At 37.0% G+C, this 27,401-nt stretch overlaps 1 protein-coding gene across 7 annotated transcripts in view; it reads left to right on the top strand.

Moving 5' to 3' along the window:
• The window catches only part of Elavl2 (ELAV like RNA binding protein 2), a 138,999-nt gene extending 117,861 nt beyond the window's left edge, over window positions 1-21,138 (top strand). For 3 of the 7 annotated variants that reach the window (XM_090330069.1, XM_090330065.1, XM_090330063.1), the window contains 4 exons: window positions 5,019-5,172; window positions 7,016-7,241; window positions 17,678-17,716; window positions 18,349-21,138. In XM_090330069.1, coding sequence (XP_090186195.1) covers window positions 5,019-5,172; window positions 7,016-7,241; window positions 17,678-17,716; window positions 18,349-18,679 — 750 coding nt within the window. In that variant the 3' untranslated portion in view covers window positions 18,680-21,138. The remainder of the gene's footprint in view (window positions 1-5,018; window positions 5,173-7,015; window positions 7,242-17,677; window positions 17,717-18,348) is intronic. The other 4 variants (XM_090330066.1, XM_090330064.1, XM_090330068.1 and 1 more) reach the window with 3 other exon arrangements.
• The last annotated feature ends 6,263 nt before the right edge of the window (window positions 21,139-27,401 follow it).

The raw sequence follows: 27,401 nt of genomic DNA, 5'->3' as shown, positions 1-27,401 counted from the left end.
TCTTTGCATGTTTAATGTATAATTAGTTTTAGCTGCTGGTGAAGAAATGAGATTTTAATTACAAGGAATGTAAGAATGTTTCAAATTACTCTTTTTGAGACCTAATTACTTTGATAAATCTATTTTTATCTCTATTTTGTCCAGTCTAATCTCTTTGAAAAGCTATTTGAGAAGCGATTGGGTAGAGCATTTATTTGTCTCTTACATCTCACTGTCTCTTCCCTACCCCTCAAGTAATTTTAGCATTATGCATCTTAGCTTATTATATCACTTGTAGAATTGTGAGAACTTCCAGGATAAACCTGAGTTGTAAATTGCTGTCTTTGGAGTAGATTGGTGTTCAGTTTTGTATTCCCTGTATCATCTTTAAATATTTAAATTGCAGACTCCCTAGCTGCCTCTTAAATTAGATCCTTCACTTAGTAGTTTTGACATTTCCTAACCTTGCTCCTCAGGCATTAAATATTCACCTGTTTGAATGGCAGCGAGAATCTAAAATCTGAAGCCATATATTAATCCAGCAAATGTAGATTGGAGGATAGCATGCACCTGATAAGGGAAGAAGCTATTGATTTCATAAGATATGTAGTGGAAGTTCAATGTAATGGGTATTTCTAATTCAGAATCTGTTATTTACATCAAACTCTCTCTTGGGTCTTCTCCAAGGGTATTAAGTCTTGAAGACCATAAAAATATTTAAACAGAAGCTGAAGATAGTCCCTGCATGGTTCCCTGGATGAGTATTTAAAGCTGTAAACACACAGAAAAATCAGAATGGATATTTCTGCTTATTAAATACAAAATGAGGCATGGTAACTGATTTAAATCCCTGAAGTGTAAATCTTGATCCTTCTGTAAGCCTTGTTCTCACTTTGGTCTAAATGCATCTTTTATGTATAATCCTTTGAGGTGGAAGATGTGTTTTCCTTTTCCTAGAAGGCTGTTAGTCACAGTGATATCTTTGACTGAGAGGGGAATAGGAGCTACTTTAGTTTGGAGAGACAATGGAACAGTAGGAGTGGCACCAGTCTGGGAGGAAGGGCAGGACAAATGTACTTCTTTACATTTCTTGGAAGTTAGAGGTTAACTTTGTTTCTTTCTCTTTTTAACTTTTTTTCCCCTACATCTTTAAGTAGATGTACAAAGGAGTTACACTTTAGTATGTCAGTTTGTGAGTACAATGCATCTTGATCACAGTGCTTATTTCCTGCCTTCCCTCTTTCCCCTTCCCTCTTCCTCCTCCTTTGTACCTAGTCTCTTCCCCTTTCCTCCTTTTCCCTCCCTACTTCCCCCCTCCTTACCCCTTCCTTTCCTTGTGCCAATCCTAGGGCTTGAACTCACGGTGTGGGTGCTGGCTCTGAATTTTTTGCTCAAGATTATCATTCTACCACTGAAGCCACAGCTCCACTTCCGTGTGTGTGTGTGTGTGTGTGTGTGTGTGTGCGCGCGCGTGCTTGCGTGCATGCGCTCGCGCGCCCGTGCGCTTAATTGGAGTCTTATGGACTTTCCTACCTGGGCTGTCTTTGAACTGATCCTCAGGCCTTAGCCTCTTGAGTAAATAGAATCATAAGCATGAGCCATTGGCAGTGGGTAGCAGTGCTTATTGCTAAGAACTAAAGCATAATAAAATGACTTTTCATTTTGAGGTTCAATTTTTCCAGTTAATCTCAAGTAGTAGCCATTCTTCTCAGGATAAACTAGTTCAAAAGTATGAACAGAAACATAATTTTGGGGGCTGGGTGTGTGGCCTAGTGGTAGAGTGCTTGGCCAACATGCATGAAGCCCTGGGTTCCATTCCTTGGTGCTACATACACAGAAAAAGCTGGAAATGGTGCTGTGACTCAAGTGGTAGAATACTAGCTTTGAGAAAACTCAAAGATACTGGCCAGGCCTTGAGTTCAAGCTTCAGGACTAGCAAAGACAGACAGACAGGAAGGAAGGAAGGAAATAAATGTGGACTTAAGTATATTTTCTAACAATATCCTGTTTCTGAGTCTCAATTTCTTTGTGCACATGAATGTGTTTAAGAAACAGCCAAGAGTCATTTAATTTGTCCAAACTCTTAAAACAAGTGAACTGATAAGCTACCACAGTGTGGTAATGTGAAAAAAAATCTGAATGAGGCAGTGATATGGGGTCAAGTGGGGCCAAGATTTCATAACACTACCTGTGGCTAACCTTAAGCAGGTAATTCACATTACTTTTGTTTGTTTCCCAAGCTGTGTTTTATGTGTTCTACCAGCCCCATGGGGTGGTTTCCAGAGACCAGACAGAATACTGTCCTTGATTGTGCTTCTTAAATGTCAACTTTCACTTGGTCTGTTAGATAAATAGTGTTATCATCATGAGTTTTATAGTCTGATCATGTCTGTCCTATAATGGAAAGCAGTTCTTTGATGAAACTGCTAAAAAAATGCCATTTTGAGGTTTGTCTTGAAGGCTTTTTAAAGTACATAGGAAAATAAAGAAACAATGTGGACTGAAGACTGAATATTGAAGGAAAATCTAACTGACCCAAGTGTGTTTGCAGTTTTTATGTAAGAACTAAGTATAAACCCTTTTTTCTAAATATATTTTAGGAGAACGTTTAAGACACTCCACCCACATTCATCTGAAAGGCACAAAGCAGTGAATGTCACTGCATAAGTAAATTATTCTGGCCCACTGTGATAGACTCAGGTTACTCTAAATTTCAGTAGGCCTTCACCCACATCATCTGCAAATGGATGTGGAGGTAACTAATGTGTTAGTTAACTGATGCTTTTAGAATCTGTGCTAAGCATTTTGTGTTAGAAATTATTATTCATAACAACTGTAAAAAGCAGGTGTACTTATTAGCATCATATACTTAAATAGATTGTCCCTACTTCTGAGAGCCTATACTGAATTGAACCTAGTTCTGAATCTAGACAGCAAGATTAGAGAACTGTCCATCATCTTTAACCTCTGTTATTCTGCTACATGCCCACCTCTGCTGTCGGTTTCACCAATTGTTTGTAGTTAGCCTCCTTTGTGAATGTATGTATGTGCTTGTCCTGTAGCCCGTGGGAGGGGCTCTTTTTACACTGAGCACATGTTAGTCATATAATTCGGAACAGAGTGACTGCTGACTTGCTATGAGCTCCATGCTATAGAAATAAAGCCACCGAATCACAGATATGGATGTGGGCCAAGTGGTGTGAGTATTAGATTCCTTAGATAATTGGGAATTACAATCTGGAAAAGAACCTTGGTTATTCATTTATTCACATCAGTGAATTCCATAGATTATTAGTGGCTGGATCATTCAGCAGTTATAGCAATCCCAAGACTAGATTCTCATAGAAAACTTTAATCAGTCAATTTTTTTCTTAATTTCTTATTTTGTACTTGTGATTAAACTCCCAGTATCCATTAATCTTACATAGGCACAGAAGAAAAAGAGGGCATATGAATATTTATGTTTCTATCACTATTTCAAATTCCTTCTTTCCATAGCATAGGTCAGTGCTACTTTGACTTCTGAATAAAGCCTTTAAAACAACAGATATATTCTCCCTTGTTAATGAGCAATGAAGTATAAGAGGAGTGAACACTCTTTGGACAAAGGTGAAAGATAGCTAGACCTTTATATGGTAATCTAAAACTGTGTAACTGCTATTGGTATAATTCGAACAAAGAAGAAAATACTTGGTTTTTCATATTAAAAGTTTAAAAAGCATTAGTATTGATTAGGTCTGGTTTTAAACTACATTGAAGGGGGTACCAATAGCTGTTTTATGCTTTTCTGTTAGAATTAGACATATTAAGTATTTTTGTAAGTTAGATACACTATTTTTGTAAGTGATGATGATGGGATATGTTGTAATTTTTTTTTTTGCGCCAGTCCTGGGCTTGAACTCAGGGCCCGAGCACTGTCCTTGAGCTTTCCTCAAGGCTAGAGCTCTGCCACTTGAGCCACGGTACCTCTTCTGTGTATGTGGTATCAAGGAATCGAACCCGGGTCTTCGTGCATGCTAGTGGTAGCACTCTACCACTAGGCCAAACTCGTGGCCTTATGTTGTAGAATTTCTGTCCTTAAAGTTGGATAGTCAAGAAAAACTTAGTCCAATGGGAACGTAATCATGACTGTTTCTTGAGACTAGCTATTTAAAACCTGGTTTAGGATAGATGGTGGGCAAGAGATGACATGATTAGCTGGGCTATAACTGTTTTGGTCCAGTGAGCTATGGTAGAGTGGTGCCATCAGTGAGGTATTTTAGCATTTCATCCCTTGCTGAACAGTGAGTAGACCCTGAAGATAGAGCAATAATTGATGCATGAATAAAGGTTATGTAATTTTTTGTCTTCCATTCTTGTAGAATTTTGAACATTACAGTTCAAAGACAGGAAATTTTTTGTTAGTACATTAAATGTCAAGTGAAGTTAATCAAGGACTAGATCTGTTTATAATACATGATAAAATGATTCATATTGTAAGCTTTATAATCTGAATATATTCAAGACAATTGACAAACACAAGCAATGGATGTAGTTCATTTAGGTATTTCAGTTTCTGGGACTTTGTAGCAGTGAATTACTTCAGCATATATCACCAGAGCAAACTTTATAATAAAGAGTGCATATTTTGAAATGTGGTCATACCGTCACTAGAAATGAGAGAGGCTGGATATGGGACTTAAATACGTGTGCAATGAATTTAGAGATCATAAGCTTGGAGTGCTTCGCCCCATGCCTGTCTTAGGGAATGGTCTTACTGATGAAAAGCTGTAACATAGAGCTCTGTGTTCCCTACCACGTGTGTTTGGAGAACTTTAAACAGCACAATGACAGATGCCTTTTTTTCCCACCCAGAGCAGTAGAATTTCCCATTTGTCTCAAACTCCCCCAGAAATGAGTAAAGCAGTTAGCACCTAGCTTATATTGACAGCAGTCTTTGTTTTATGCTTTTTACAAAAGAATACTTGGGCAGGCTCTAGAATTTCTGAAAGAAGATGACCAAGTGTACATATTCACTTAATTCTTTTCCTCTTTTCCAGGTTTCCTATGCTCGCCCAAGTTCAGCTTCTATCAGAGATGCAAACTTATATGTCAGTGGGCTTCCAAAAACAATGACCCAGAAGGAGTTGGAACAGCTGTTTTCACAATATGGACGCATAATTACTTCCCGTATTCTTGTGGACCAGGTCACTGGTAAGTAGGCAGTGGTTCTGGACAGTCATTTGCTGTGTCTGACTGGCAGATTGTGAAGTATTCTGTCTTCTCCTATTGCAGTATTGCCTCTAGAACACATCAAAGGTATATGTGGGACAGAAAATGCAATTTTCTGCTGGAATTGTTCATAAATATGCATGGACAGAAATAGATTGTGGAATGTTGTGAGCGAGCTTGAGTCATTTCCACCCTGAAGGTTCAGGTTTGAAGCCTGTTTCATGGCTTGTAATAAATTTATGATGCTATAATCTTCATTTTTAGGCTGCTCCATAAAGAAAGCCCCCAATCCTCCCTATAAAGCACTAATAAACAATCTTATTTGTGTAGAAAGCCCAATTGAAGTAGCACTGTGCATCTAGTTCTCTAAAGGAGGGTTGTACTGCATCTACTTTCAGACTTGCTGTTAAAGCAGTTTTCTTGGTTCATGCTGTGCTGTATAGGCATAGTTTAGAGTATACAGTTTTGAAGCTAAAATTTTATTTTATGCTTAATACAACTTTTGACCAAAATGAAATGAGAGAAATGTGATGTTAGTTAAAACTTTTCTATATCAGGAGCACTTCTGGCTGAAGCTTTTACTTAATGGAAAACTGGCAAAATAGATTTGACTATTGGTTTTTCAAAACAAGTTACAGACACATTTTATCCATTATAAAAATCGTTGCTTATTCTTCTAGAAACATTTTTTTAATAGAGGAGCATAGTAAGGAGATTCAAAAATCACTTAAAGTGTGTTGTATTCCCAAGCAGTCATATTAAAACCTTATATCTTATAATGAGAGAATATTTTTTAAAAGAAAGGAACAAATTGATTGCAGAATTAAATTAGGCCAAATTTTTAAATCTTCAAGGGAAGACGAATTTAGTTGATAGGTACTTGATCAGTGCACCCTGTGTTATGGCTCCCTCTACTCTTAGTTTGTTTCATAGGAAGTGCTACTCTTATACTTTCAGGAGAGAGATACATACCATTGCATGCATACCTAGAAGAATGTCAATAGATTTTATGTCCCTAAAATTTTTTTAGTCAAGTAATAGTAGACAAAGTGTTTTTGCTGCATATTCAGTTTATCACATAGATTGTTCCCAGGGCTAAGTAGAAATCTAGCTAAAATTTCTTCTGAGTAATAGAAATAGCTTTCCTATTGTCTCATTCTTAATGAGAACTTGATGAATGTAGAGTACATTTCATTTTAATATGGAAAACCCATCTCATTGTTTAACTGACAGTGTATCCAGAGCATATGGGGCCATGAGTGGCTCTAGGTCACTATCTTGTGGTTTACTCAGTGATTCTCAACTGCAGTCCCATACCTGCAATTTTAGCTGAAATATATCCCTACCACGTTGCCTGTCCTCACCTGTTTTATCTCATATTTTGTTGTATTATCATGAAGGAGAGAGCTGCTAGGTTTCTCATTTCTGAACTACATATCCAATAGTGTAGTTTGAAAAATGGAACTCAGTCATGCCATTGATAGTATTAAAGAGAGTACATAGGGGAGAGAGAGGACCTGGGAGGAAAAAAACTTGAGAGAACATGGACATACATGCTTGTGCCTTCTTGTCTCTTTGGTTTGTTGGAAGACACATGATAATGGGTACTTAGAATATAAGTGATTTCAATCCATTAAAAAATGTAAAATTGTGATTCTAGCCTGCCTGAATAGCTAAGATAAAATTTTTCTTGTTACAATTTTGGAAGCAAATACTATATGTGAGTCAAAAGATGTTCTCAAGAAGAAAAATTAATGTGTCCTTTTTTTTCCTTCCCTTTTCCTACCTCTCTCCTTTTCTGAATCTTTACTCAAATCTACCATAGGTATATCAAGGGGTGTAGGGTTTATTCGATTTGACAAGCGGATTGAGGCAGAAGAAGCTATCAAAGGCCTAAATGGCCAGAAACCTCCTGGTGCCACAGAGCCAATCACTGTAAAGTTTGCTAATAATCCAAGCCAAAAAACCAATCAGGCCATCCTTTCCCAGCTGTACCAGTCTCCAAACAGAAGGTATCCAGGACCACTAGCTCAGCAGGCACAGCGTTTTAGGTAAGTCTGGTTTAGTTCTCCTGTCCAGCTACTAAGTGAAGACAATGCTTAGCTCTACCATCCAGTGCTTTTTACCTCAGAATCTCAGGTTCGCTTTTGTCTTACTAGTTTTATTGTTCTCTCCCTCTTCCCCTTCCTCCCTTGGAGAATAACATCTTTTTTAAAATTCAAAGTAGTGACAAAAAAGAAGAATTATTTACAAAAGTAGTTCTCCACCAGAGGTAATTTAGCAGACAATAGCCATGTCTGAAGACATTCATGTTGGCATAAATTGAGGGGAGATGCTACCGGCATTTACTGCTTAGAGATTAGGGATGCTACTAAACTTTCTACAATATGTAGCAGAGCTAGTAATAATAAATTATTTGACCCAAAGCATCAGTTGAGAAATCTTAGCCTACTGATTGCTAGGCTGTGGGCACTTTTGTTTACAGAGCTTTTAGTTTCCTTTTCTTAGTTATTTTTCTTGGTCAGATTTTATGTTTGTGTTTCCATGTTTAGGTCAAACTCTTTTATTTAATCTGTTTGATGGTACAGGCTCCATTTAAGGGTCTATAACCTGTATGAATATCCTCTTCCTCCTTTTTGTTGTTAGCTTAGAGGGTGGCATACCTTTTCTGTAATAGAACTATAATGAAGCTTTATAGGTCATAGTCTTTGCAACTGTAAAACAACAGTGAAAAACAAAAAACAAAACAAAAAAACAACAATAACAAAAACCAGTCTTGCTCCACCTGGGCCCTGCCGTAACAGGTAGCACTGGGTTTGGCCTGGGGTTGATAATTTATTGACTAGTACATCTACAGGATGACTATGATATTAATGCAAAGAAGGCACCATCTCAAGGGCAGATGTGAATATTCTAATTAATCATACCAGGACTCTTTCAGAAACATTTCTGATGTGCATGAGGAAAGATCAGTTACTTGAAGAAGTTTGTCAGAGACATAGGGAGTTTTGGGTTTTCTAAACTAAATACTTTTTATAAACTAAATATTTTTGTTTGCCAAAACATCTTTTTTTGGGGGATAGGGAGTCGTGAGGCTTGAACTTGCCAAAGCATTTTAAGATAGCATTTTTGACCTTATGAAACACTGTAGCCATTATAACATATAGTACATTTTAGCGCTTGTTTTTGTTTTTGTTTTTTGTGGGTCATGGGGCTTGAACTCAGCCTGGGTGCTGTCCCTGAGCTCTGTCAGCTCAAGGCTACCACCCTATCCTTGAGCCAAGTCCAACTTCCCATTTTCTAGAGGTTAATTGGAGATAAGAGTCTCAAGTTCTTTTGCGAGGGACTGGCTTTGAATCTTGATCCTCAGATCTCAGCCTACTGAGTAGTGAGGATTACAGGCATGAGCCACTGGGCCTGGCCAATTTTTAAGCTATTTCTTTCTTTCCTTTTTTTTATGATCTGTCATGGGTGAGAAATTTCTCATACCTAAATTTCCAGTTGCAAGAGGCAATCAGACTAGGGACACATGGGGCTGCTTGATACTTGCCCTTGTGGAGAAAGAAATCCCACAGCATCCTTTTCTTAGCTCTCTGGGTTTTCTCTGTGGCATCTTTCATGAATTTATATTTATGGCTTGATGTTTCTAATTTAGGGCAGACAAAGCCCAAAGAGTTTTAGAGGTGTTTTCTAAGCAGACTGCTCTAGTTAATTTGTTTGATGTTAATAAATAAACACCTTGCCTGGCATGGTGGCTCATGCCTGTAATACCAGCTACTCAGGAGGCTGTGATCTGAGGATCTCGGTTCAAAGCCAGCCCGGGCACAAAGTCCATGAGTCTCTTACCTTCAATTAACCACCAACAAACAAAAAACTAGAAGTGGCATGTGGCTCAAGGGGTAAGGCAAAAACCTTGAACAGAAGAGCCAGACCCAGAGTTCATGGCCCACAACCAACAAAATAAACAAGCAAACAAACAGATAATTAATTAAATAGATACTATTTTTAGCTACAATCTGGACAGCCAAAGACCTATATTAAAAAAATGGTAGCTATTTTTGTTGTTCCTATTTAAGTGGCCTCTTTTGTTATTTCCTGGTACTTAGTAAGTAAAAATAACATCCTGAGACTCAAGATTAAATTATGGGAAATATATATATATATATATATATATTTTTTGCCAGTCCTGGGCTTGAGCTCAGGGCCTGAGCACTGTCCTTGGACTTTCTCAAGGCTAGAGCTCTACCACTTGAGCCTCAGCACCACTTCCGGCTTTTTTCTATGTATGTGGTACCGAGGAATCGAACCTGGGTCTTCATGCATGCTAGGCAAGCACTTTAACCACTAGGCCAAACTCCCGGCCCCCATAAATTATGGGAAATATTAAGGCAGAGGACACAGAAGGTGGCATTCAGGAGAGTGCTTAATAAAATGGCAAACCTCACAAGATCTTTGGGTGACAAGTACTATATTATTGGTAGCCACCCAACCTCCCTCTCTAGGTCCCCTGTACTTTTCATTATGAGTGGGGTGAAGTTTACAGTGGATAACTTTAAATCCTTTATATCTTCTTCCTCTTGTGTCATTATTAAGAAAAGTCTTTCTTTGATTACTATAGAAAGACAGTTTGGGAGAAGGGAATAAACAATGTGAACTGGACGACGGGATACCTAGTGAAAATGGGAAAGTTCTTGTCCCTTCATATTCCTAACTTTTTTTTACCCTGCTTCACATTCCTTTAATAATCTCTGTCCACATAGTAAAACATGAGTAATCCAAATTGGGTCTGGAAAGCATTGTGTCCTTATTCTAAGCGTGCAAGATTAATCTGATGTGAGAGTGGTACCTGTCTTAAATTAGACGGTCTATATTTTCTTTCTTATTTTTGTTCTCTTGAATGAAATTTGAACCTTCTTTTTATTTAAAAAACACACTTGAATTAAGAACTTGAGTAGTTTGTTAGTTTTTTCTGCTCTGTGGCTCTGGCCTAGTCCCTTATAACAAATACTTTTCTTCCTAATATTTGTGATCTAGAGCTCAGCATACATTTTAGACAGTTTCTTATCCTGTAGTAACTTTTCTTTTGTTAAAGTACCTTGGGAGTTGAGAGAGATTGGAAAATAAACATTATTATTATTATCATTATTATTATTATTATTATTTTGTGGGTCACAGGGCTTGAACTGGGCCTGGGCTCCTGGGCTCTTCAACTCAAGGCTACCACGCTATTCCTGAGCCTGGGCCATGTCTCTAAGCTCTTCAGCTCAAGGCTATTTCCCTACCTTTGAGCCAATCCAATTTCCCATTTTCTAGAGGTAACTGGAGATAAGACTCTCAGGTTCTTTTGTGCCCAGGCTGGCTTTTGAACCTTCATTCTCAGATTTCAGTCTCCTGAGTAGCTAGGATTGCAGATGTGAGCCATCGCGTCTGGCCTGGAAAATAAACATTATTAGTTAAAGAATTTATAATATTCATGAAGTATGTAATACTTTTAAGGTAAAAAAATTAAAGCCCATCTAATAAAGATTAAGATTGAAAGTGTGCTTGTGAGTTTTATGGCTCAACCTGAGGGTATTAATAATTAAAGAAATACTTTAACTTGAGTATGATATTGGAATATTCTTATTTAATTGAGTACAGTTTTCAGAATAAGACAAATCTTATTTTTTGGATGGACAGTGTAATTTCAACCCCTCAATTATATTCTTGGCATTTGATATCTGAATTAAACTTTAAGCCAAAATTTTTCCAGTTCCTTACTCGTGAACCAGCTTCAATTTTATTGAGTGATCTAGTCTAATGGCCTGGTGTCTACTTCTCTGAGCCTTTATACTTTTTTTTTTTTTTTTTGCTGCTCCTGGGACTCAAGGCCTGGGCACTGTCCTTGAGTATCTCTGTGCTCAAGGCCAGTACTCTACCATTTGAGCCATAGCACCACTTCCAGCTTTTTATGTGTATGTGGTATGAAGGAATCGAACCCAGGGCTTTGTGCATGTTAGGCAAACTCTTTACCACTAGGCCAAAATCTCAGCTGAGCCTTTTTGCCTTTTTGAAAGAGCCTCCTAAATCAGCGCTTCAGTTACACTTATGACATATTGCTGGTTTCATTATTACCATTTCCTGTTAAGAGGAACTGGTTTGAGCTTTTGGAATAACTTTCTTCATTCTTAGAAGCCAGATGATGCTATTTGATTAGGTAAAATGGTAAGTTGATGGTTTTGTTTTTCTAACTTCAAACCAAGCACTGATCAGCACTTGAGAAAGGTTTTGATAAGTGTCTGAAGAATTCATAATTTTATTTTCTTACTAACAATTCTTTCTCATATATATGACTTTGTTTTTCTTTCCCCTTCACTTGGATATGTGCCTTCCCATAGTCTTATGAGTTAAACATTTTGGAAAGTAGGTAACTTGATTTGTATTCTGTGTATTTATGCCAAGCTTTGAAATGTAAATATTCTATGATCCAATTAAAAAATCACCTAATAATAATCTTAATGTTATACTTACAATAGAAACATATCAGTATAGTACTTTAAGACTTCTATTTTGTATGTGTGTGTGTGTGTGTGTGTGTGTGTGTATGTGCACATGTGTACATGTGTGCCTGTGTGCTGCTCTTGCGATTTGAAATTTCAGTTTGGGTGCTTTTGCTGAACTGCTTTGCTCAAGGCTACCACTTTACCATTGAACCATAGCTCTTCTTCTGGCCTTTGATTGATTATCTAAAGATAAGAGATTCACAGACTTTCCTACTCAGGCTGCCTTTGAGCCACTATTCTCAGAACTCAGATTACTAAGATTATAGGCATGAGCCATTGATGCCTGGCTGTATAATTTTATTACATATACACATGAACTTGTATTCAAATTATAAATTTATGAACTCCAAAAATAAAGATGCAATGCCATATCATATGTAGACACAATTATTTCATTTACTTCTTAAGTAATGTATTTTGGTTTTAATAAGATTATAAAATGTTAATATTGATGATGCCGTACTTCCTGACTTGTTTGGGACAAGTTAGATTATCCTTTATACTGTGTCATGGTGTGGCTTATATCAAAAATAGAGGAGACAATTGGCTCTCCTTTTTCTTGAGTTTTCCTTTCTTCTGTTACCCTCAACTCAATTTGTTCCCCATGGAGAGAGAGTCTTTTTAATGTTACTTTTTTCTTATTCTAATCAAAAGTAGGTGATGAAGTCTAACCTTCCAAATACACTGAGTATGTTATCTCTAAAGTAGATTATGTCCAGGCTAAAGAACAGATGACCTCCCCCATTCTGAGGCAGGCTCACTCTTCCCTAGTGAGGAATATGATATGTGAGGACTGAATGGAGATAGGAAGTACTGTGTATCTACTAAGTGTAAAAGAAAATACTATTTGTAAACAGGAATGTATATATTTAATGTACTCTAATATTTACTTCCCTTAATCAAGTGCATCATCATACACCCCCTTATGCCATCTTTGAGGCTACTAGCTTGGTCTCCACTTAAAAATTATCTTTTATTTTTAAATGATCATATAGGAAAGTTGACTGAGCAATAAACAGACCAAGTAAACATTGCAGTGGTCCTAATTTCAGTGATCTCCACCATTTTTCTAGTAAATGTCTAGTTTATAGATTGTCACCTCTATTCTATTTTCCCATGCAAAATAAGAGTTTATGGGGCTGGGAGTTTGGCCTAGTGGTAGAGTGCTTGCCTAGCAGGCATGAAGACCCAGGTTCAATTCCTCAGTACCACATACATAGAAAAAAAAAGCCAGAAGTGGTGCTGAGGCTCAAGTGGTAGAGCTCTAGCCTTGAGAAAGTCCAAGGACAGTGCTCAGGCCCTGAGCTCAAGTCTAGAACTGGCAAAAAAAAATAATAATAAGAGCATATGACACTGAAAGAACAAGGAAAACTGAGTTCAGGTTCAAATAGCTAAAATAGCTAAAACATCTCAGCTTGAGCCCCATTTCCTTGATCATTGTTTCTCCTATACTCCCAAAGGAAGGGAGGAGAAAGATTGTAGAGAAAGTATAAAACTTGTTCTGCCGGAATAACTTTTTGCTAAAATGGGAAATGAGTGAATTAAATAGAAGTCATTTTATCATATAAGACTTCAGAGATAGAGCAAATAGAAAGTCCATTGGAAAGATTCTATACATAAAAATCATAGACATCCCTTCTAGAGATTTCAGGGATAAAAAGAGGAGCTAAATTGAGATGTCTCTTCTTCAATGTCTGTAGTTCACTCCTGGGATAGGTTTGGCTTTCATTGTGTTTAGCTTTCATTGTAAGGAAATATTTTCAGGAAATTCTGTCTGTAGACTTTTGGCTGCTCTGCACTAAGAGGGTGGCGGGGAAGCTTGACAGTCCCTGCTTCCACACAGTTAATGGAGGAGGATTGTGTAACTCCATTTTGAGTGAATTGATAAAAGTGCCTCAGAATTCTGTCTTTTCAGCACTTTGGACAGAGACTTCAGTCTTCTGTCACACAGGTATCATATGCTAAATGCATTCTGTATTGATTATTCTGTCAACCCAATGAGATTCTGTATCAGATAACAGTAATTGCTGTTACCACTTTGCGTTCATCTTTCTGATGTTCATCTTTTTGACCTTGATTTTTACATTATGAAAGCACTAATCTCCTTTTGTTATTAGCATGTATCAATTGTGCTAGTTCCACACATGTATATTTCATCAAATTTATTTCCTCTGTTTATTATCCCAAGTCTTTTTAAAAATAATTTTTAATGAGTTTCATTATTCTATTTTGAGATACATGCATATGTTCCTACATAACTTTATTATAGTCAGACCCACCATCTTTTCCTTGCTTCCTCTCTCTGTCTTTTCTCCTGCTGGTTTTCTTACCTCAACAATCTCCATTTACATTCATGTCACTTTTTGTATTTGGATGGGGCCTAGATTCTGCATGTAAGAAAAAAATGTATTTGTCCTTCTGAATCTGGCTTATTTTGATCAGCATTATGATCTCTACTTCCATCCACTTTTCTGCAGACAATGTAGTTTCCTCTATTTTGGCTGAATAATGCTCCATTACACACACACACACACACACACAAACACGCACACGCACACACACCACATCACATATCACACTTTCTTTATCCATTTACTGATTATTGTGAATTATGCTTCAGTAAACACAATTATGCAGGTATCTATAGTTTGCTGACTTACATTTTTCAAGCTCAGTTATAATATTACAGGATCATAGGCTAGTTCTATTTTTAGCTTTTTGAGGAACCTCTCTGCTGATTTCTGTAGTGGCTATATGATTTACATTCTCACTATTAGTCTATACAAGCTTCTTCCTACTGGCCCCCAAATCCTTGCTTGATGATAACCATCCTAATTCAGGAGAGGTGGAATCTTTGTATAGTTTTGATTTGCATTTTCTTTATGGCTAGGATGCTGAACTTTTCTTCATGTAGCTATTAGTCATTTGCATTTCTCCTTTTCTGAACTGTCTATTCAATTCATTCGCCCATTCATTAATTGGATTACTTTGCTTTCTTGTATATAATTCTTTTAGCTCTGTATATTTTGTTTATTAATCTTTTGTCCAATGAATAACTTGCAGAAAATTTTCTCACATTCTGTATGATGTTTCTCTGTCTTTTTCTCTCTGTATCTCTGTCTCTCCATTTGTCTGTCTGTCCCTCTTGCTGTCCTGGGGTGCTGTCCCTGAGCTGCTTTTGATAAAGGCAAGCGCTCTTCCAGTGGAGCCATAGTACCACATCTGGCCTTTTAAAATAATTCATTGAAGATAAGGGTCTCATAGAGTTTCCTGCCTGTGGCTGGCTTCAAACTGTGATCCTTAGACCTCAGCCTTCTGAGTAGTATTATAGGCATGATCCCACTGGTACTCAGATGTGTATGTTGCTTTTTGATTTTGGTAATTCTTTCCTTTGCTGTGCAAAAGCTTTAAAAATGTTTATATCTCTGTTTATCAAGACAGTTGGTTTGTAATTCTCTTTCTGTTGTGCCTTGTATAGTTCTAGTAACAGGGTAATACTGGCTTCATAGAATGGATTTGGTATCAGTCCTGTGTTTTCTATTCTGTAGCCTAATATGGGTGCTTAATGTTACTTCTTTGTCTAAGTTTTAGTAGAATTCAATAGTGAAATTGTTATTGGATGTTTCTTTATGGAGAGGCTGTGTTCTAGGTTCAAGATTGATAAAATTACATATTTCTCCTAGACTCTAGTTTATTGAGATTCTAGTGTTTAATATATTTCATTGTGAATCTCTGAATTGCATTGGTATTTGTTGTCATATCCTCATTTTTGCCAGAAATTTTAATCTTAATTATTTCCTTTCTTATTTAGATTGGTTTGGCTATGAGTTTTTTTTTTTCCCCCGGATACTGGGGCTTGAACTCAGGGCCTGAATGCTGTCTCTGAGCTTCTTTGCTTAAGTCTAGCACTTGAGTCACAGTGCTACTTCTGGCTTTTTTGGGTAGTTTATTGAAGACAAAGACTTCCACAGACTTTCTTGCTCAGGCTGGCTTCAAACCATGATTCTCGATCTCTCTGCCTCCTTTGTATCCTTCTTTGGGTTTTTCCTTTTTTTTTTTTTCTGTCATAGGGCTTGAACTATGGGCCTAGACTACTATTCTACCATTTGAGCTACAATGCCACTTCTGGTTTTCTGGTCTCACAGAGTCTCCTGCACCTGTGCTGGCTTTGAACTGTGATCCTCAGATCTCAGCCTCCTGAGTAGATAGGATTACATGTCTGAGCCACCAGTGCAATATAGGATTACAATTGTGAGCCACCAGCTCTTTAAGACTCCATTTTACAAGTATGTACACATTTATGATAATTATTCAGAAAATTTGATTTTAGGTATGTTTCGGTGATTTTGTGTTTGGCTCATTCTTGTTTTTCTAAGAGCTTGAGGTCCCACATATGAACATTTCAATTGGTTTTGTTTTTGGATATATAAATGCTCTGTCTTTTGCATGTATAGTCATATGCAGTCAGTGTTCCTGGTAGTTTTCATTCTATATTGAGCAGGTGTTCACAATCTTGCTCAACTTAATGTCTTTATTTAGTCACCAGAGGTTTATTATAAGCCATCAATGACCCCAGGCTCTGCTGTGGGCAATTGGTTAAAAGAGAGGATAGAGGGACAAGACATGCACTCATCACACACACACACACACACACACACACACACACACACACGTGCACATACACACACACAGATGAATATCCACATCATTGTGTTTTTCCTATGATTTACCACTTTAGCATGTTCTATTTTTTTCTTAAGAAACTCCACAAACACCCAGTGGAGACTGGTAGCAGGGATATGCAGAGACAACAATATTCTTCCAGTTCTGGAAGACAAAGTGAATTGGTTTGGCTTTTTTAAAGTAAAGTATATAATCCCGGTGAAATGAAAAGTTGATATATTTTATTTGAACATACCTATGAGAATTAATTGTGTGACTTGGGCGTGTTTTCAGGGAGTATGAAACACTGTGGTATTTGAGGGTGATTATGAGGCAGTGTCCTAATACATAGCTACCTTCTGAAATGTATTTTAGTGTGAGGCACTAGAAATATGAAAACATAACCTTCTTAGAATTAGTGAAGTCAAAAGACTTACATATTAGAAAGCCAAGGTGGTGGCATATATAGAAATCAGGAAACTGAGGAGTTCAGAGTAATGCAACCAGTTTTTACTAGCCTAGTGATCTTGTACAAGCTTGCTACTTAAATTCTATCTGTCTTGGTATCTTAAGAGCTAAGAGTTGTGAGAATGAGAAGTAGTCATAGGCGGGCCAGTTTTGCAGCCGTTCACACCTGCAATCAGGTCTACTTGAGAGGCAGAGGTTGGGAGGAGTGGTGGTTTGAGGCCATCGGGGGCCAAATTTTATTGAGCCCCTTTCTTCCCAATCCAGGGCATGGTAGTTCATGCCTGTAATTTCACCTATGCAGAAGACATACTTAGGAGGATTGTGGTTTTAGGCTAGCCTTCAAATCCTCAGAAGAAGAGACTCTATCTGACAAATGACCTGAAGAAAAATGACCGGGAAACATGACTTAATTGCTTATCCCAAATTCAAACCTCAGTACCACCCCCAAAAAAGAACATTTGTAATAAATAATACAATACGGGTTATCATTTAATTGAATGTGAGAGCTCAAATGCAAGCCCTTCCAGAACCTCAATGTTTCTTCTGAATAGTTTCTTGAGGTCACACCTGTTGGCTGCTTGCACTGCTATTTCCCCACATTGACCATTGTAGAGGTAGACTTAATCCATTGGAAGAGCTAGTCATAAAGCCCTGTGCTGTTCTCTCAGGAAGGCCAGAAAAGCCAGAGTTTCGAGACGTCACATATAATTAATGTAAAAATGTCCCCTTTGAAAGGTGGCAGTAACCAGCCCAGCTTTCTTGAACATTAAGGGGAAAAATTTAAAACTGAAGTTTGCTGAATGTATGTTTTGCAGGTTGGACAATCTGCTCAATATGGCTTATGGAGTGAAGAGGTAATGATAGATGTTTGTGACACTCATAATCCCTTCCCACAGTTGAGTAGTTTCTTTGATTTGGGAGGTATATTTCTACCCTCCTAAGTTTGTGTTGGGTTTGATTTTGCATGTACAACCTTAATGGAAAGCTGGGGTTTTTTTGAAGCACGTTTGAGTCATGGAATATTTTTATGCCACCGAATACCACCTGGTCTTTTAAAACCTCATTTTTTTTTCTCATACTGCATTGCGACGTTATAGCATGTTGATGTATATATTTGTTTCCCCCCAATCCTGCTTAATTCAGAAGCCAGTTTTATGTATATTTCTTTGCCATTGTAGATAACATTACTCAGTGCAGCACATAACAGGTCATTATGTTATTTAATAATAACAGTGTGTAGTATAGCATGTCACTGTATGCCACATATCGATCTTGGTTGAAACATCAAATCGCTGTAGCTGTGCTTACCTATTAGTGGGAATTGATAAAAAATTATTGGGGATGGAAAAAGGTAATAGTGAAATCCACTGCTGTAACCAACCTCTGTTCTATTTTGTGTGTGTGCATGTATGTGTGTATGTGTGGTGTGTGTGTGTGTGTATGTGTGTGTGTGTGTGTGTTCTTGTGTGTTTCCTATTTTGTTTAGTAGGTTTTCTCCAATGACCATTGATGGAATGACCAGTTTGGCCGGAATTAATATCCCTGGGCACCCTGGAACAGGGTGGTGCATATTTGTGTACAACCTGGCTCCTGATGCGGACGAGAGTATCCTGTGGCAAATGTTTGGGCCTTTTGGAGCTGTCACCAATGTGAAGGTCATCCGTGACTTTAACACCAATAAATGCAAAGGTTTTGGATTTGTGACTATGACAAACTATGATGAGGCAGCCATGGCGATAGCTAGCCTCAATGGATACCGTCTGGGGGACAGAGTACTGCAGGTCTCCTTTAAGACAAACAAAACGCACAAAGCCTAATGATCTCTTGTCCTCAGTCCATTTATATATGAAAACTATACAACAAAGGCAAGTTAAGAGAAACTTTATACATTAGTAAATGTCTTTGTAAGTCAGTGTTGAGATGGGGATAAAACGACTACTTAGCATCCTAAGAAATATGTGAGATTTTTTATTGCTAGTATTTGAATTAAAACTTCTTAAATATCTTTTATGTTTGAATATGGACAAGAGGTACAGGGTTTTTACCTGTCACATTGCATTCTATTGCCTTCTTTGAAGAAGGTGGACCTTTTAAAAGTGTTTCAGCTAAGGGAAGACATTTCTTTTCTTTTTACATAACTGCCTTGAACCTGTGAGTAAATATTGAGGCTTTGTGTTGTAATTCTTCAGTTGGTTGAGTCTTTCCCCCCAGCCCCCCCCCACACTTTTTTCTCTTTCTCTTTTTTTCTGATTAGCTTTGTGTTTGGTTTACATTTAAAACATTGCTGTTAAGTATAAGAAAAGTATTTTGAAGTTTACATTTTTATTTATGAAGTTAAAAGCAGTATTTATTTTGTAATTATCATTTGGGTTGGGGAAGGGGGGGGCTACGTTATAAACGCTTATTGTAAGAATACTGGAGAACTTTTCGTAAAGCAGTACCTTGCCAAAGAGATAAGAGCCTCTTTGATGTGGGTTTAAAAAAAAGCATCTATTTTTATAAAAAAGAAAATTTGGAGAAACTTTTTACTGGTCCTGGAACAAATATTTTGACTTGAATACTTTGAGAAATCTCTTCATATGACACCTAGTGAGCTTTTAAAATTTACCAGGAAATTTGCAGCGGCTGGAAAATTTAGAAAGATTTATGATGTAGAAAATAATTTTGAGATCTTTGTGTGAAAGGTAAATAGAAACAATGAGGGAACCACTGCTGGTTTCATTTTTGTAATCACCAGTGGAATGTACGATCATCCTGGTTATTATGTGATAGGTGGCTCACATTGATTTGTGATTTTGAAACAAAAAAATTTACAAAAGAATATATAAGAGCAGGCAAGAAATTTAAATTACCAAGAGATGGGGGAAAAAAAAATCTGTTCTTCCTAAAGAAATCCCTTCAGATAGAGCTCATGGTGTTTAGTGATGTACTTGCAGTATTGTTTGAAGAATTGTTTTGTCTTAAGGAAAAAAAAAGATGTTGCACATGACTTGTACTGCAGCAGATCCTCAAGAGTGATCTGAGTTGGATATATTTGAAGGTGTTTTGAAAGTTATGTTTAAGGCTAACACCTGAGCTTTGTGTAATGTAAATAAGACCTTGTGTTTATGAACCTTTCAGCTAATTTGATTTCTTTTCCCTTACATGCCAAGTGATGTTCAGGTTTTGAATGTTTTTGTATCAGTTTTTTCCTTTGTAAATGGCATTAACATTGTTACTTGAGGTCTTGCTTAATCACTTCTGTTGTCCTGAGGACTTGAATTTACAGTGCATCAGATTCGTTGCTAATTTTGTCTGTAGATAGTCTAGCTTCAGCTGTTTCTGGTGATGCTACATTTTCGTTTATAAATATGTTTGTGGTAAAAAAAAAAGAAAAATGAGTATAACCTTAGGTTTTGAACAAATTTCCTTACATTTTTCATACAAAAATCATAAATATCTGTATGCTATTGAAATTTAACTTTGTATGATGCTTAAACCACTATTTGGGGAAATAATAAAATAAGTCTTTACCATGTATGAGAGAAAATTTTAAAAAAAATACAAAATATTTTCTGATTAGCATCTAGCTTATAATAAATTTTCAAAAAAGCTGAAGGCAGGAGTTGCCTTCTTCAGGATGCACTGAGAACTCTATAGTTACGTCCTGCTTTTTGTATAAACTGAGATGCTCATATGCCTCCCCTTAGAACAGGCAATGTGCTATGCATAACATAGTTGTACATTATCTTTGCGGTTGCTTTGAGTTTTGGTTTTGTTATTATTTAAAATTGTAGTTATAAAAATTTTCAGTATAGTACAGTACATATACTGTGAGGCGCGTGCTAAAGTGAATAAGCGAGTTTTCATGCTGACCCACTCAATGCTATTCAGAACTCAATTGGCTTAGCACTTTCTCATATCCTTAGGTGCATTTAGATTGTCAGAGTTAACCTGCGTTTAAAAAAATAAAAAAAATAAAATACATGTATATACTTAAAAAATAAGGTTTCCCTCATGGGGAAAACAGCAGCTACATGCTTCTTTCCTATACTACTGTAGCAAACCAAGGCATTGATGAGAGGCATGCAAATTGTGCTTCACTTTACAGTGTTTATCAGAGCACTTAATAAAATGTAAGGCTGGTATTTATTTGAAGTTGTACAGTATGACTTAATTCACATCTGTTGGAATAGAAAATATATTCTGTTGAGTATTTAAGAGGCTGTACATGTTTTCTTTTGTGTTTGGATTCTTTGTACTTTTTCATGTTCAGTACATCAATAAACAAAGTTGAAGGGAAAGATCAGTGTGGTGTGTAGGTCTTTGTACACATTTTTTGTGGGGCTGGTGGGGGCTGCTCAGGCTGATAAACTTACACTTCTGAGTTAAAAGATTCCCTCAAAGCTTTAGTTGAAAGCAGTATTAACTAAAGGATTCCAAGAACAAGTTAATTGAAGTAGAATGTGCAAAAAAAAATTGTTGACTGAATGACACCTTCTGATTAGTTAGCTTTCAAATATTATTAGGTGAGTAAGTCTTATTGGAACATGTCCTTCGAGGTACTTGTAAAGTTTAAGGAATTAGATGCTGACATTATTCTGTAACTGTGGCTGACCTCCAACCTTTTAGCACATGTAGGAATTGCCCTCTATCCCCATTTATTAGAGCTAAAGAGAAAAGCAACAGAAGAGAGGTAACTTATTATTCCACTGTCAAAATTACTTCATCCATGAGCTTAGCTCTTGATGCATAATACTTTTCTTTTTCTTTACATTGCTATATTATCAGGAGATAAGTTTCCCAATTCAGAGCATTTTCTTTTAGCTTAGGATGTGTACATAGCACATTCATAAGACTATGCCAATCTCAAGTTTCACACACAAACTCAGTGGATCTCAGGATGGGTAAAAGTAAAGAATTTTTCAGTTTTTTTCAGTGTAAATATTCTACTTATATAGAATTTTCAAATTGAATGGAATAATAAATTGTTTTTAGGATAAAAGACCAATAATATAGGTCTTTTTAACTTGATTGAATTGGTTGGGTTTTTTGGTAAGAGCCATTCTAAAAGGAATTACTGTGAATTCACAGCCTAAAAGTCATGCACAATGCCAAGGTACAACTCACTTTGTCCTTCTCAACATGCGACTTTACTTCATACAGGTTTTTTATTCTATGAATTTAATTCTTGTTTAGTTTTGCTATAACATTATTACCCTGCTCTCTTCTTGTATTTTTTTTTTCCAGTCTTGGGCTTGGGCTCAGGGGATGAGCACTGTCCTTGGTTTTTCTCAAGGCTAGAGCTCTACCACTTGAGCCACAGCAACACTTCTGTCTTTTTTCTATGTATGTGGTACCGAGGAATTGAACCCAAATGTTCAGGCATGCTAGGCAAGCACTCTACCACTAGGCCAAACTTTTAGCCCTCTTCTTATATTTTATCTGTATTTTGACCAGTTTGAATGGCAGCATTTTTTTTCTTTTGTACTTAAGCAGATAGTGGAAATCTTCTTAGTAAGTGAGGCTTGCAACTTCTCTATTTGAAGAAAAATTACTTTTTTTTTGAAAACTTTCAAGTTCTTTTTTATATAAGCTTGTAAATCATCTCAGTGATATTGCCATTTATTGTTAGTGGCTAACATAAATCCTTAACACAATTTTACATTATTTTAATCTAATTTGAAGAAAAATGTTAGCAATTTAACCTCCTTAAAAAGCAGGTTGTCAGCTGTGTATATCCTTTATAAAAGGTTCAACAGTAAGTTGTGGTAGAAACTTAACCATTTCTTGCTTACAAGGTTACCTAGCAAAAGGAAAGTGAATATATTTTAACAGTACCTATATTAAAAATTAATTTGTAGGTCTCTTAATGTACTTCCAGAGCAATACATATATCACTTTCATTGGGTTGAAGAATAAAAAAGAAGTAGTAAACTTACTATGCTATTACCAACCATATTGCAGTCTCAAATAATGGGGACTAACATACTAAAAAGAAATTATATAGTGTGTCATTCATTTCAATAAATCACCCACTACATTCATCCTCAGAACATTTCTAGACACAGTTCTTTGGAGTTTAAGTTGGAAAGCTGAATATACCACTGTTGACACAGAATGCACCTTTCTAAAGCTAGTCTTTCTGGAATTCTGGCATATAGAAATGGGCAGCAAGATCTTTTTGCTAGGTGAATAGGGAGTTATTGTTTTTTTTTTCTTTTTTCCTTTTTTTATTTGTGGGTCATGGGACTTGAACTCTGGACCTTGGTGCTGTTCCTGGAGACTCTTCAGGTCCAGGCAACCACCCTACCCCTGGGGCCTGGGTGTTGGCCCTGAGCTCTTCAGCTCAAGGCTACCACCCTACCCCTGGAGCCACAGCCCCACTTCTCATTTTCTAGAGATTAATTGGAAATAAGAGTCTCATGGTCTTTTTTTGTGCCCCAGTCGGCTCTGAACTGCAATCCTAAGATCCCAGCCTCCTGAGTAAAGAGGATTACATGCATAAGCCACCTCACTGCTGAGTTACTTGTTTTCTATGTATTGTGCTGTGCCCTGATTCTATGAAAATGTGCATATGTCACTCTTATTCCTTAAACTATCACTATGACATGACTAGCACATCATCACTGCTGAGAAATCAGATATAGTTAGCACGTTATATTGCTATAGAGTTTTGAAGAATACCATCATAAGTCACAAAGTGAACCCACTTGATTCTTGAAGATTCTTCTTTCCCTTCCTTGGGTTATTTTCTCATTTGTATAATTTTCAGACTGTTATTTTCCTTTGGTGTAGCAAAATAAAGGTTCTCAGTTTATACAACAGTATATCCAAATACATGTATCAATCAAGGAATTTGTCTTGCTCACTTAAAACATGTCATATATAGTGTGAACATTTGAAAGCATTAATATGGTAAAGTACATCAAATATCAATATTTTTATTCAACTTTGCATTAAGAAACACCATAATCTTAAGTTCTCACATTCACAATAGTAACATTATATTCAGTTTTAAGATTTAGATTGACTAAATTGATACTTATTATCAAAAAAATAACACATGGGTGTTACCTGTTCAGATTTCCTGCAGCAAACTTGTAGATATAAATAGAAGAAAATATTTGTGATGACATAAATGTATTGAAAGCATTCCTTCTGCTACCACACTGCCATTTTTGGTTCAGAGTATCACTTCCCTCCACATGCATCAATAACCACACAGTAAAAGGGAAAATGAGTCCTGAATACAAAGTGAATTATTTTTAAGAAAAGTTTAGTTTTTAATATAAGTGTGTTGGGGGGTATTGAATATTAGTGGAGTAAGAGTTCCTTTTTTTTTTTTGTGAACTCTGGGCCTGGGCGATGTCCCTGAGCTCTTAAGTTCAAGACTACTACTTTACCCCCTGGGCCTGGACATTGTCCCTGAGCTCTTCAGGTCAAGGATACCACCCTACCCCTTGAGTCACGGGGCCACTTCAGTTTTCTGGTGATTAATTGGAGATGAGTCTCATGGACTTTAGTGCCTAGGCTGGATTTGAACTGTGATCCTCAGATCTCAGCCTCCTGAATAGCTAGGATTACAGACATGAACCACCATGGGCCCAGCTCCTGGGGTAAGATATCTAAGCCATAAATGAAGTTGTAGCAATTGAGCTGATCACTAAGAAGAGGGTGAGTTAAAAATACTCAAAAAGTGAAGGGAGTCAAGAAGAAAACCCTGTGATCAAAACCATAGGTAAGCCTCTGTCCACTTCTATTTGTCTATTAAGTCATATTCAATATAGATCAATTAGCAATTTGAGCCTATCTCTAAATTCATAGGCACATAAAATACAAAGTACCTATACATTGAAAATGTGACTTGTTCTCTTAGTCATCTGTACTATAGCCCTGACAGTATTTGACATGAGAGGTTTATGTGATTTGGGGAATTACCTAAAACTTACTAGAAAATACATTTGCACCCCCTTGTCTCATTTTCTTTTGCCAATCTTGGGGCTTCAATTCTTAGTTTGGATGTTGTCCCTGAGCTTTTGTGCTCAATACTAGTGCTCTACCACTTGAGCCATAGCTCTGCTTCCAGCTCTTTTTGAAGTTGGTTAGTGGTACAAGTTTCATGAACTTTCTTGCCTTGACTGGCTTTGTACAGAGAACCTCAGATCTCAGCCTCCTGAGTAGTTAGAATTACACACACAAGCCACTGATGTTCTCCTGACATTGCCTTCTTTATTAGTGGCATTTCAAGCATGTTGTTTAGGAGTAGGCAAAAAAGACAAAGTTGATTCAAAATCTTCTAAGAATAAAACACTGGATCAATCTGTTTGCGAGAATGTAAGCTTTTCACACTGAATAGATCACATTGACCAAGCGGTCCTCTTAGACTTTATAATATTTATAATGCCTAGTTTATTCTTTTGTTAAGCTCTTATGCATTTCATTCAAGCATCCCTTTCATTCCAGATGTTTCTCAAATGTTTCCAAAGTGAAGTCTCCATTAGTTGTTTTTTTTTCCTCTAATTTCTTTTTTACTTGGATAGCTCATTTAATAGCTATACTCTTCTTTGGCATAAAGAACTACATGAAAGAAAGAAAAAACCTGTGACTAACCCTTCACTGGATATAGTTTGCAAGGTGTATTTGAGGGGCCCTGGAACCTGTGGTTGTTGGTAGCCATCTGCTATCTCTGACACTGGTTTTTCATAGTGAACTTCTGTTGTTCCTTTCTGTTCAGTTGAGTATGTGTTTCAGGAGCAGCTAGCCCGTCTGTGGAATTCCTGCAGATATGAGAAGATCAGCATCTACCTTCAGGGTGACCCAGGAGTGAAACACAGTGGAGAAGGTAGCTTTGTCATGTGGATTCCTCACATAGCAAGTGACTAAGAGGAGAGGAAAAGACAGTGATGACCATGAATACAGTTGCTGAGGCATACACGTTGTGCAGAGCTTTTATATTTAGGAGCCCAAATGAACTGTAGCTCATCAGGGGCTCTGTGTTGGAAGATAACACATGTTTATGTACATCTATAGATCATTTTTTAAAAATTTTATTGCTGGGATAATGTATAGAGGGGTTACAGTTACATTCGTCAGATAGTAGGTGCATTACTTCTCACACATTGATACCCCTTCTCATGTTTTTGTCCCCATATTCCTCCCCTCACCTCCTCCCAATCATCTTGTTTCCCCCCTTCCCTTTCCTATTTCAAATAAATAAACGTATATACGATATACCAGGTAACAAAGTCAGATACAGCAACAACATGAGATTAACCAAAAGGGCAAAAAAGAGAAGAGAAATAACATAGTACATTAAGAGCAACAATCACTCAAGATAAAGCTCTTTTTCCATATCCTAGAGACCCTTTCATTTAGTCTCATCCTAAATGACCTTACGTATCTAGGTTTTGAGCTATTGTAATCCTCTGCTAGCAGAGTTAGATCTTCTTAAGAGATGTATTTTTATAGAATGGTGGGGATAATAAGTAATAGAAGAAATAATACACACTAAAACATCCCCCAAGTTGCCATATGAAGGGATAAGAAGTTATTGACCTAAGGTTGAATCAGAAGTTATAATTGTAACCATAGTAAATTGCCTTGGAAAAAAATTTCACTCTTGAGAGTGATTGCTGGGGTGATTTCTCCATCTGTACCCATCCAAATGTTAGAATGACTGGCTTTTAGGAGTCATTCTTAGAAAAGTATCACAAGCTTACATCCCAGGGTAAATTATAACTCACGTTTCTATACTAAGATGAGGTACAAAATGAGAAAACATTTTCTAAACAAAGCATGGTGAAAATTTTTTTAAGTTTAACACATTTAGAGATTCTGTCTGTCCGTCCGTCCGTCTGTCCGTCTGTGACTCCATCCATTTGCCCAGCAGTCTGAAACGATACTATATTGAAAAGTTGTATTTACCCCTTTTTTTCATGCTAGGAGCTCCTGTCATGAAGCAGTTATATCTTGACAGACCTGTGGCCTGTGTCACTCAGGACCTGTGTTATACCATAGTACATAGGAGGGGAAACTATTTTAAACAATGTACTTTGATATTTTTAAATTCCAGTCTGTCTACTCTGTAACAGTAATTGTGCTGTTTCTAGTGTGAAAATTTGATTTATTCCTCCTTTTTTTCTCATGAGATAGAAGATACTTCAGGGGTCTCATTCATACCTTAGTTTCCAGATGCATGAGTGAGGTCCAGAGAAATTCAGATTTCCCAAACTGAGGTTTTTCTTTGTCATGTGATGCTAGCAATTGAACCCAAGGCCTTGCCCAATTTGTTTGATGTCATAAGACCTGACCCTTCAACTTGGTTCTTCTAATTCAGCACCAGCCCTTTATCACTGGAGTGCTAAAACACAAGGTGAATTCACTTTCTTAGCCTCTTCTTTTGTGATACCAAATTTCTGAAACTCTGCAGGAGATACATGTGGCATCTACAAGTTGAATATAGGTAAGTGCATGTAGTATTTTATTATGATGCCCTTACTTCTTAACCTTGTAAATAGTTTCCATAATAATATTGTTACTGTTGAGAATTCAGAAAGC

Source organism: Megascapheus bottae, chromosome 3 (assembly GCF_031878675.1).
Source record: "Megascapheus bottae isolate mThoBot1 chromosome 3, mThoBot2.hap1, whole genome shotgun sequence".
Taxonomy (NCBI): domain Eukaryota; kingdom Metazoa; phylum Chordata; class Mammalia; order Rodentia; family Geomyidae; genus Megascapheus; species Megascapheus bottae.
The sequence above is the reverse complement of the archived record's forward strand: the minus strand, read 5'-3'. Positions and strand labels throughout refer to the sequence as shown.